Here is a 12,452-nt window from a genome sequence, read left to right on the forward strand (position 1 = left end):
AAACTGAATCGTTATTTGCAATGAGCACGGATGTATTTTACCAGGGAATAATGCAAAACGTTTAAAGACACATTCAGAAGAATTCTTGCTTCAAGCATCATCATATTATTAAGTATCTGTCTGTAATTTTCCATTTTCCCACCTGCTTTTCCTTTGGGAATTAGAAAACATTCAACTATTAAGTAGTTAACCTTTGCATTTAATAATATAGTTATTTCAAGTAAAATAAAATTACATAATTTGCGTTCAAAAGAATCGTTTCGTGTATAGATATTACAGTAAAAATGTTATCAAATTGTAAATTTAGATATTCATTGTAATGTGTAATCAATTTATCAATACAGGTATTATAGTAATTAAATATTCATGTAATGTTAAGCGATTGGTATAAATCATTGGTGTATTATTTATTTAATATTATTCTATTGGTGTTAAAATTATCGACCATTGTATGTTAGGATACATTGTCATGCAAACACTATTGTCAGTATATTTATTATATCAGTAATCAGATGTAGCTTACGTTGATGTTTCCGTATGGTATGATTACTTGTATTTTTTCTGAATTAGTGTCTAAATTATTAAATTGTATTATTACTTTTAGATATTCCTAGAAAATTTGTGAAATAAGTAACACACTTTTTGCGTTCATTTTTAAAATAAAAATGTCATAGTAATGTTAAATTAAAGAAAATAGTTTAATTATTTCCAGTTTTAGGCCGACATCACATAGCTGGAATGCCTCTCCGAAAATACCATAAATACAGAAATACATACAATTTCACTGGGCCCCTCGCACATTTCAAATTAATCTATAGAGCGAATTCACGCACTCCATAATTAAGATTATGAATCGTCTCATTTGTGCCGCAAAATTAATAGCGGGAAGGTGTATCATAACTATATACATATATATGATTCTGAACTTTAATGATATGTGTGAGGCAATCTACTGGAAAACAGATCTTGAATTAAGAATCTAAATTTCAGACAGGCATGAGGCATTCCAGTGTGGCCAGCTTAAGGTAATCATGTAACGATGCATTTACATCAAACGAGCGAATGCTCATTCTAACCTCACGTCCAATTCTTTTGATGTAATCAGGCGTAGAGCATTCTTTCGTTGTTCTTAGTGCATTCGAAAACATAACATGCAAAGTTCTAATACAGAACAACACTGAATACGAGTTGTCTTTTAACACTAAAATATCGCAAAAGAATGCTCTTGCTCTAGCTTTAGCTCTATGTTCGTTTGATGTAAATGCACCGTCAGTTGGAAGCAATATTGTACACGATAGGATGATCAAATCAATGTATTTTGGTTCTGCTATAGTTGTTATTTTTATTAGGTTCCATAATTATAATCATTATTATAGTTACAGCATGATCATGGGCGTAGCCACGGTGGGGCAGGGTGGGGCACTTGCCCCACCCTGGCTCTGATCTGGAAGGTACCTAACCAAATCTAAAAAACGTAATTATCTAGGTACTGACTACAAAACTTATGTCCGTTAAAAAATTCTCACTCGAAAGTTGTCAGTCGACACAAAAAAAAATGCGATCTAAACAAAAAGCTAACATGTTACATGATTTAAACCACTTTTGGTGCCAGAAAAAGTAGTGTAGTACTGTTACCCTATTCAAAGCTGTTTTTATTTAGCCAAATTTGCACTAAATTTCCCATCCAATTTCACTTTTGTTTTAGGATAAGTTACTGACCATAAAAGCACAAAATGCTGACAGATCCAGGTGGAGCTATGCTCGCAATCTTACATAAAAGTTTTTGGCCGATATCTCGGAAACTATCCATTTTAAGGCAAAAAATATTGGGAATTTTTTGTAGGTAGTAAAATTTTACACCTTTTATACTTTGTAAACTTTATGTAAAACTTTCCGTTTACGATTTATGGCCTATTTAATGAGCCGGTTAATCATCTTTGGCAAGTAACTCTTTAAATATTGGATTTATCAATGAAATGCAAAGGGATTAATATATTATACATATGCATTATCCATTTATTAAGATTACTTTATTTAACGAGTGTATTTAACTGTATTTAACGATTTAATGAGTTATTTAACGTTTGGCGATAAATAGTAAATTTCAAGGTACCTATGTATGTTTCGTATATATTTCGTACATATGTTTCGTATATATTCTAAATAATATTGAGTAGTTATTTTATATTCGGATGCAAGAAAAAATAAAGGAAAATATTTTAAAAAATGTATTAAAAGTTTCGGAAACGGTGAAAATCCACTTGCTTCTTCGTTTTTATTACATCCGTAAAAAAGCTTTTGGCCTGCCACGTCACCCGCCGAGCCTCGGCATTTCTACATTATACGTGGAACAACTCAAAAAATAATGACCCCCTGGAGTGGGGAAAGAGAGGGGATTACAACTCTCGATTTTTTCCCCTTGTCCCCATGATTTTTGTACGGCGTTGCGGAATAATGGATTAAAAGCAGTATAGCAATAGTATGACACAGATGCCGTACATGGTCAAATGACCAAATTTACCCCCGGTAACTCTCGGAAATTAAATAAAAATTCCGACTTGGTGGACCAACATTTTTGTACGGCACTGAGCGGTTTCTTATTATTTTTAATGGATCTATCGATGGTTAAGAATGCCGTACAAAAATATATGACCAAAATTTACCGAGTCTACCTGTACTTTTCAATTCTCATCTGCACTCAGTTGGACAGCTTACAAGTGACGGCATAGTGATGAATCTTATTATTTTTTGCTCTTCTTTCGTACTAGATATGTCCCGTGGTGGTTCATTTGACCCATATTTTTTTCATATGCGGGCTTGTAGTCTATTACTGAGTTATTTAAAATGATTCATTTTTCTATTTACATAGACCTATATTTTATGGTAAAAAGGAATCATATTATTGTATTAGACAGATAAACTATATAATATAGGGATGAAATTTGCAACATAAACGGCTGTAGGTATCTTTTGATTGTTTTGATTTATTCATTATTATTTCAGCTTGATACCGCCACGAGTTCTTGAAAAAAAAGGTATTTTTTAGACAGACAGACGCACAACAAAGTCTGCCTGTCGGTTTGTCTGTCAACACACTTTTTCTCAGGAACGCGTGGAGTTATCAAACTGAAATTTATATCGAATACTCAAGTCTACGGTCTCTTAAAGCTGTGAAAAAATCAAACTTATAAGCCAACGCAATCAAAAGATACAGCCATTTTATGCTGCAAATTATCCCAAATTTCGACATTCGCAAGGGAATCAAAACCTACATTGTACCTACTTCCCGAGAAGACAGAGTCTTGAAATTTGGTTAAAAGCAATGTCTTATAGCACAGATAAAGAAAAAATTGCTAAAACATACATTTTAGAGTTACAACATAATAAAAAGTAGGTTTATTCGGAGCCCTCGGTGCGCGACTCCGACTCGCACTTGGCCGGTTTTTTTTTGCCCCACCCTGTGCCCATGGCTAGCTACGCCCATGAGCATGATTATGTGTATGTATGTTTAAAAAAAAATTACCTGTTTATAGAAAGTCATAAAAATAAATTAATTTGATAAATTTAATACTTGTTTTCTTTTTTTATCCTTAAACTAGCTGCTCGTCCTGGCTTGACTCAGGTACACTTTTTTTCAAATAGCGTTGACAAATCCAATAATCTCTGTGTTAACGTCGGTAATTTCGTGTAAGTTGTGTCTATAAAAGCAATCTTACACGAAGGAGAAGAATTAACAACTTATCTTCTTGGAGGCGAAGGTGGGGGGTGCCAGTTAGGGTGCTTTTCTACCAATAATGTGCGAGGATGTGTTCATAAATAACTATTAGTATCGCTTTAAACGCTCCAAAATTCAAATTAAATGAATCGGTATGATTGCTACACATCCTTGCACCTCTTTCGTGGAAAAGCACTCTTAGAGCGTATACGCACTATGCGGGTAGCCGTCCGGCTGACCGCAAGCACAATTATGTACGTAATATTCATTTCTATGCGCACTGTGCGGTCTGCGGTAGCCGCATCGCAGTGCGCATAGAAATGAATATTACGTACATAATTGTGTTTGCGGTCAGCCGGACGGCTACCCGCAATGCGGCTACCCGCATAGTGCGTATACGCTCTTAGAGGTGGGGTGTCGGCACACTACTAAAGGCCCGACCCCACTAGGCGTAACTACCGATTGCCGATTGGTTAAATTTGACCGTGTTGCGTATTGTCGGCGTAGTGCGTTATACAATAATTATACTTCATACAATTTCATGGAAAGAATATTAAGCTGAGTCGCGTCAGTCACGCTGTGGTTACGCTTAATGCGGTGAGACTCTAAGGGGCATGCCGCGACATTGTGTAAACATTTTCGACGTTTATTCCTCATCTTATTGAAATCGATATCATCCATACTAATATTATAAATGCGAAAGTAACTCTGTCTGTCTGTTACTCAATCAAGCCTAAACTACTGAACCAATTTGCATGAAATTTGGTATGGAGATACATATTTTGATACCCGAGAAAGGACATAGGCTACCTTTTAGTGCGAAATATGTACCACGGGCGAAGCCGGGGCGGACCACTATCCACCTATATATTGAGCAATAACTACTTAATAATATCGTGATCCAATAACAATTGAATTTTAGTTATATCTAGTGGTTAAAAAATAAAACACCTTTCTTTTGGCACTACACACTTTATTAATATTTTCATCACAAAATGATATAGCTACCAAAACGTATACGAAATTCGAGATTTATAGTCCTATCACTTTATCAGACCTTTCTTTTCCACTTTTAGTGGCCAACTTTTATACAACTTCAAAAATATAACTTAATATTTTATAATATAAAATAAATAATAAATATATTGCAACATAGGTATAGAGTATGCGATCTAGTTATCTTAAATAATATTTAAGATTATAATGTATAACAAACAGATTTCTCTAATAATTTTTAACCGAACATAATATATTTATAATAATAGTAACAGTCAAAAATAATATTTAGGAAGCATTTGTTAGTATAACTAATTGAGTATTCTTACCTAAGAGTGTTAATGTTATGTTACTTCACCTATTATTTTTATGATCTAACAGTATAAGTTATATTGTATAACATCAAGGTAATAATATCTTTTAAACAACAACTACACAGAGATCTATAATTTCAGTTATTTAATTAATACATATTAGAGTATTATAATAGCATGTACCTATTGATTTTACGAGCAAACATAATTATGTTCATTTCAAAGTTTTAAAAACATTTATTCACTAAGCTAAAAATAATATGACTGAGTGTTACCCTCATTATTCTACTGACTACTATTGAGTATGAGATTAAATACTGTCAAGATATTTTTTAATCGCAATAACATCGACATATTTTTCTATCTAATTTGTAATACAATTAGACTAAAATTCTTATAATATAACAATCAAAATGTACTTGAGTACTAAAATTTTGCAATTTACCCGTTTCAAAACAATTGGATATAATATAACATTAACAATTAACATTGAGTAACTAAACTTTTTAACTAGATTTTTTAAATAAAAGATGTGGACTATTAAATTGACCAATAACAGACAACTACAGCTACATTTCAACCAATCACAGCGTAGCACGTCACAAGGCTAATATTTGTTATTGTTTGTGCTGCGTTTGATTGGTTCGTCGAGTAAATCCTCTAATTGTTTGACATCAGTGACGGGAAGAGAGCACGCGTATCTCCGACACACGTAGGCCGCTGGAGCGTCGCCCGCTGTGCGTATGCGACTGAGAACTGAAATAATTTTTAGTTAAAAAAAATTTGAAAATAAATAATTGTATCATTACCAAATATTTTGCTTAGATATTAAAAAAGAAATAAGTACATTTAATTTAGAAAAGTTGTTGGCAACCCTGCGTGTTGCAGAGTTTATGACGCACGCGCATAATTTCACCCGAGGAGCGTCAACAATGGGAGTCTTAATAACAACATTTGATATTATTGCGGCAGCAATGTTATTTATAAAATACTAGCGGTCCGCCCCGGCTTCGCTCGTGATACATATTTCGCAATAAAAGGTAGCCTTCTTTCCCAGGGTCTAAAGATTGTGCCAATTTTCATGAAAATCGGTTGAGAGGTTTAAGCGGGAAAGCGTACATACAGACAGACAGACAGAGTTGCTTTCGCATTTATAATATTAGTAGGGACTAGAAAGGATTATTCTAAAAACCCATAGGAACACATTATTCTTATTCTTTAGACATTCGCGCGAGCAGCATTTAATCTGAATTAGGGCCGAGTTTTCAATGCTTGGATAAAACTTATCCGTCCAATAAAGTATTACACGATAATATTAAAATGTCACGTAAACTGTCAAATACGGGCAATCAGAATACGTTTTTAAAATGGTAGTTTTATACATTATTCGACGAATAAGTTTTAACCAAGGATTGAAAAATCAGCCCTTAATATGATTTAATCACTATTAAATAAGTAATAAGATAATATATTCGCAGGTACGCTTAGATATGTACACTATATTATGTCTCTCTGATACAATTCCACGGGATGTTAGATCTGACAGGATTTGAGAGATCTCTTTACAAACAAAAATCATACAACAAATCGCACCGTTTCTATGTGAAAGAAAGAAACACACAGACACTTTCGCATCACTACATAGTATAAAACAAAGTCGCTTTCTCTGTCCCTATGTCCCTATGTATGCTTAAATCTTTAAAACTACGCAACTGATTTTGATGCGGTTTTTTTTAATAGATAGAGTGATTCAAGAGGAAGGTTTTAGTATATAATTTATTATGTTTTAGACAAAGCGGGCGAAGCCGCGGGCGGAAAGCTAGTTTACAATATTCATAAGAACTATTGCAGAAGTAAGGAATCATTATGTACCAGCAGGCGACTCATTAGTCGGGTCGGTGACGGCCAGCACTCGGCCCGGCAGCAGCCGAGACCTCACCACCCGCACTAGTTCCATGGTGCGAGGGTCCGACCTGCGTCCTGATATCAATACCTATACAATTAGGGGAGGAAACAAAAAAACAACGTAAAGTCAACTGAAAATAAATAGACCAACTAAATATAGAAGAGGAAAGAGAAGGAAACTAAAATGTAATGTGAAGTTGTAAAAAATAATAATACAAGCAGTAGAATGTAGGCACTAAGTAATAAACATGTAAAAATAATATTAATGCATATTAGGTTTCGACGAAATGCTATTTATGGTACATTCTTCTTTATTCTTGATGTTTTCTCTAGTCTCACATGCAAAGCTGTAAGCTTCAATTGAATTGAAATTTAGAATCTTTAAAGTTAATAGATACAAAGCAAAAGTACAATAATTAACAAATTCAGCTTAATCCTAAGAGTAATTTGATTACATCAGATACCGAATTGATTAATGTTAAATAATAATTTAAACTACTAAAATTGCTCTACTTGCTCATAAGTCATAAGCATGCCATCTCACTTTTACAATTAATGTGATCAACAAATTACTTTCTCGCTCACTTATATGAGACTAAAACGAACGAGTAGCAAATATGTGTGATTATGCAAACATGCTAAACATGTTAGAGGAAAATGACTTATTTTTTTAATCTACATAGGGAATCGCTCGACCACAATCTCGCCTGATGGTAAGCTAAGATGTGGTCTAAGATGGTACGGGCTTCCCTCGTAGCACTTTCCAATCCCTAGTTTTTGACGTGACAACGTCTTATAATTCGATAGCGCCGGCTGCACGCACGAAAAAACATGACTCATGCGGCGTTACCTCGCTCTGAGGCGTTCCATGTAAGGCTTGAAGTGCAAGCGAGAGCGTGGAACGAGCAACAAAGAAGCGCAATCGGACGTTGTCACGTTCAACTATCGTCAGTAAACTGACTTTACAGACAACCAACATTTTTTTTTTTCATTTATACCTGAGTCGGCGAATCATGATACAGCATGAGCGCGGAGACCATTTCGGGCAAGGCTTCGGGGGCCTTGTGTACTCTTGCACCGAAAGCTTGCAACAGCTTCTTGGCCAAATCCCTTTCCCTATCCCCTCCCCGGGGCGCGGGGGATTTGTCCGCGTGTGCCGCGAGACGCAGGAGGTTCTGACAGGCCACGCTGTTGCCAGCCGGTTCCGCACAGTCTTGGTCTGAAATTTAGTTGTCTATTTATCAGAACAATTAAATTATAGAATGTTTCGAAGTTTAATCCATTGAGCCCCAAGCGGCCCGATCGGTCCACGACACAATAGATTTTCTATTGTGTCTGTGGTTCCAGAGCCTGAGTTATTAATGAGAAGCTGATTATATTGATTGATATTGAATGTAGTCACTAATGTATAGGCTAGATAAAAAGTGCAATTTCTCAAAAAATTTGCTGGTGAATGAGCTGCTACTTATACCCCAGGAGAGTATGAGAGAAAATTAAATGTCATCTTATTTAATGAATTAAATGTCATGTTATTCATTATCAATAATCTTCTTATATATAAAAATGAATCGCAAAATGTGTTGGTAAGCGCATAACTCGAGAACGGCTTAACCGATTTCGATAATTCTTTTTTTATTATATTCCTTGAAGTACGAGGATGGTTTTTATGTAGAGAAAATGTAAATATGTACCACGGGCGAAGCCGGGGCGGACCGCTAGTTTAATTTATAAATAAAAATAATTCAATTTTATATGAGTGTTGAATATACACTACTTCTTGTACAATAGTGTCATAATAAATACATGATTTCTATATCATTTAAAGCAGTTTTATTTCTTACTAGCTTCCGCCCGCGACTCCGTCCGCGCGGTAAAATTAAGCTTTATTTATTTCTACGTATTTTTCCGGGATAAAAAGTATCCTATTTTATGCCCAGGATAATAAGGTATAATTATACCAAGTTTCATCGAAATCGAACCGTTAGTTTTTACGTGATGCCTTCACATACAGACAGACAGACAGACAAAAATTTTTTTAATCACATATTTGGGTTTGGTATCGATCCAGTAACACCGCCTGCTATTTATTTTTTCCATATTTTCAATGTACAGAATTGACCCTTCTACAGATTTATTATATGTATAGATTACAAGTAATCCATTGCAATAATGTTAACGCAATTAACAATACCTTCTTTCAACCTAACAACCACGGTTTTATCCGCCTCACAGCAGGTGAAGTAGGCGCCGCCCACATTATCCCAGAACAGTTCATCCTGCTTCGCCTGCAACTGCCTGGCCCAGTTCAACCACTGCTGGTCTAAAGATGCTTCGTACAGATCGATCAAACCGCGTATCAGAAACGCGTAGTCGTCCAATATTCCGATCACTGGCCCGTTTCTAAAAATAGTTCAATGAATATTAGTTAACACTTGAGGAAAATGTTATAGTAAACTTAAAACAATAATATTTTTAAATTTCTTTGTGTAGACACGACTACATATTTTTTTAGTTACTTTATCATTTTAAATTTTGTCTTTATAATAAATAAAGTTGATAATTGTTAAAAGGAAACAAAAAAAGATTGTATACTTGTCTCTAAATTATGTAAAATCAAAGATTGTTTATTTGTTACATACATACCCATAAATAATTCTTCCATCATTAGCTCTGTAGCTAGAATGTATAAGTGTACCTGTATCTGCGTTATATAAATACTCTTTAACAAAATAAGCAGTTTTTATCGCATCTTCTACATATTTCTTCTCCTCCAAGCACTGCCCAGCATGTGCTAAGCCAGCAATCATCAAACCATTCCATGAGCAAAGTATTTTTGTATCCAATTGTGGCCTTGGTCGGCTTTGCTGGTATCTGAATAATATTTCCTTGCATTCATTTATAACTTTCTTAAATTGTTTTTTCGTGAGTCCAAATTTTCGTATTGCTTCTTCGTCAATTCCATAAATAATTAACACATTTTTATTCTGCAGTTCGCCCTTATGTGCATACTCAATTGGTATATTTCCACTTTCGCCGACATTATAATAGTAGCAGAAAATATCTAAATAAGAATGAGATCCAATTCTTTTATCTTTCAACAATTTTTTCAATTCCTTGTATTCCCACACATAAAATGCTCCTTCAAACTTTGCGGGAGCTCCAAAGTAGGGATATGAGTCAGCATCTTCAGCGCTATAATAGCCCCCATATTCATGTCTCAAGTCTCGGTTGACATACTTAATAATATCGTGAACAACATCTGCAAAGTATTCATCTTTGGTTGCCAAGTATGCGTCAGAGTATGTGCTCATCAACTGTGCTTGGTCGTACAACATTTTTTCAAAATGTGGCAAGTGCCAATGATCATCAGTTGAATATCGCGCAAAGCCACTGGAAATATGATCATGTATACCACCTTTAGCCATTTTGGTTAATGAATGTAGAACCATATTCAAACACTGCTTTCCCTTGGGGTCATTCTTGTCTCTGGCATAAAAATGAAAGAGGAAATTGAAAGCAGGTACTTGAGGAAATTTAGGGGAAGTTCCAAATCCACCAAACCCTGGATCATATGTGGACATATATTTATCAACACATTTTAACCAAGTTGCTTCACCAGGAACAGCTGCATTTCTGTAGCTTAGTTTTGATGCTACTTTCATATGGTCTACGATTCTATTACCAAAGCTTAAAAGACTTTGTGGATTGGCTCTCCATTGTTCAGCAATTTCCCGAACAATTGTTTTAAAACCTTTAAGACCCCATTGATCTTCCGGGGGATAGTAAGTGCCACCATGGACTGGCTTAAGATCAGAAGTCAGAAATAAATTCATTGGCCATCCACCATGTCCAGATGTAGCCATAATAAAGATCATATAAACTCTATCTATATCTGGTCTCTCTTCACGGTCCAGTTTAATACTAATAAAATTATCATTCAAAATTTTTGCAATCTCTTCATTTTGAAATGATTCCTTTGACATTACATGGCACCAGTGGCATGTGGAATATCCCACAGAAAGGAATATTAGTTTCTTCTCTTTTTTTGCTTTGTTAATTGCTTCTGGTCCCCATGGGTACCAATTAATAGGATTATGGGCATGTTGCTGAAGATATGGTGAATTTTCATGAATTAATTTATTGGTAAATTTATGTTTTTCACCTAAAACACCATCTGTACTAGAAGCAGCCATTCTTATTATATTTTCACTTATATTTCGTATACTTTGAGGTGAATTTGATTGTTGACTGTTGCAGAATGCAGAAGCCCTGAAAGAGAAGAAGAGCCCTTATGTAAAGTACCTCACAAATTCACGAACTACCACTAATTAATCTCACATGTAATTTCAAAAAAACAATTGTTAAAAACAAAGTATATTCTGAATAATAGTACAAACATTTAAAAAAGACAATGTAAATATGATATTCTGTCAGATAATCAGACATTTAATAGAATAATATGGTCTAAGGTGCAGTTAAAAAGTTAAAGCAAAGTACTTATATTATTAATTATTATAGTGAATTAAGTGAGTTTTAGTTTTTAACCTCTACTAAATATTATCTGTACATTAATATTCACATCTAATAAACAAGGTCAAAGCATAAACATTTAGTAAACAAATAATCTTATGACAAATGAATACATTTTTATTTATTTTCAACCTAATAAGAATGTGCATTAGTCATGTCTTTAAATACATCGAGCGATAAATTAGAAATAGAAAGTAAATTGCTTTAATTTGCATAACTACGATGTGTATATATTATATTACCTAACGTTCCAACAAAAATCCCTTTGGTTACAGATAGGATTTGCAGCGAATACTTCTTTATTATTCGAATTTATATTAATATTCTTCAATTTTCCATCGTTTGAGGACAACCGTCGCAACAACAAAACTGCGCGACTATTTGGCATATTAATTTAATATTGACTATTTTACCAATAAACACAAATATTTATAACACTTTTCTTCTTCTATTTTGAACGAAGAATAATATTTTGATATGGAATAAGGATTTTGCCTTCACAATTAACTGTCAAATAGATGTCAACTGTCAAAATAATTTCTTTATACGCAAACAGCACAATTGCCACCCATCGAAAAAATTTCATTGAATTGAGTTGAAGAATTAATAAAAAAACAACTTAAACTATATTCGGATACGATGTGATTATTATTATAATTAATGTGAACCAAATATTAGTTACTTAAATAAGCAGCTAAGAATAAATTCAATAAAATTATCCTTATTACGTTCTTGTTTTCGTCTATGTAACTTTATTTTAATAGAATGTTAATAAACAAACAATAAAAACACCTTGAATATAAAATAGCTCGTAGAAGTTAAATTAGTTAGAGTTCAAGCTAGGTATATTGATTTCAGTCAAGTGCCTCTACAGAGCTTTATGGAGTTTTTGCCATTGAGATAATATTACTACGTATGGAGGAGACACCACGAACAAAATCTGTGCGCCATTTTTTTGCTCTAACTAAGTTTTAAAAATTATTATCTAGTTA

General features: G+C 34.0%; 1 protein-coding gene across 2 annotated transcripts; it reads right to left on the reverse strand.

The window, feature by feature from the left end:
• Nucleotides 1–4,681: 4,681 nt before the first annotated feature.
• On the reverse strand, nucleotides 4,682–11,936 carry LOC149906608 (spermatogenesis-associated protein 20). Of its 2 annotated transcripts, XM_090104760.1 has the most exons (6): nucleotides 11,703–11,936; nucleotides 9,574–11,199; nucleotides 9,122–9,330; nucleotides 7,929–8,149; nucleotides 6,898–7,018; nucleotides 4,682–5,781 (listed from the first exon to the last, which is right to left on the reverse strand). In XM_090104760.1, the coding sequence occupies exons 1-6, from the start codon at nucleotides 11,846–11,848 to the stop codon at nucleotides 5,633–5,635; spliced, it is 2,472 nt and encodes an 823-aa protein (XP_089960886.1). In that variant the 5' UTR covers nucleotides 11,849–11,936; the 3' UTR covers nucleotides 4,682–5,632. The 2 variants fall into 2 exon arrangements, 1 of the variants encoding a protein (XP_089960886.1); XR_016457013.1 differs by lacking the exon at nucleotides 11,703–11,936 and having other exon boundaries at nucleotides 5,642–5,781; nucleotides 6,898–7,005; nucleotides 9,574–11,195.
• Nucleotides 11,937–12,452: the final 516 nt, after the last annotated feature.

Source organism: Colias eurytheme, chromosome 8 (assembly GCF_061535395.1).
Source record: "Colias eurytheme isolate Ceu_HAF_F1 chromosome 8, ilColEury1 Martin Lab GWU primary, whole genome shotgun sequence".
NCBI classification, from domain to species: Eukaryota; Metazoa; Arthropoda; class Insecta; order Lepidoptera; family Pieridae; genus Colias; species Colias eurytheme.

Excerpts from the sequence above, each read along its gene's own strand:
- LOC149906608 (XM_090104760.1), bottom strand. The coding sequence starts at position 11,848 with ATGCCAAATAGTCGCGCAGTTTTGTTGTTGCGACGGTTGTCCTCAAAC. Across the intron at positions 9,331-9,573 it reads GATGGAAGAATTATTTATGG|AAACGGGCCAGTGATCGGAA; the intron begins GTATGTATGTAA and ends AACTATTTTTAG. Across the intron at positions 7,019-7,928 it reads ATCATGATTCGCCGACTCAG|GTATTGATATCAGGACGCAG; the intron begins GTATAAATGAAA and ends CTAATTGTATAG.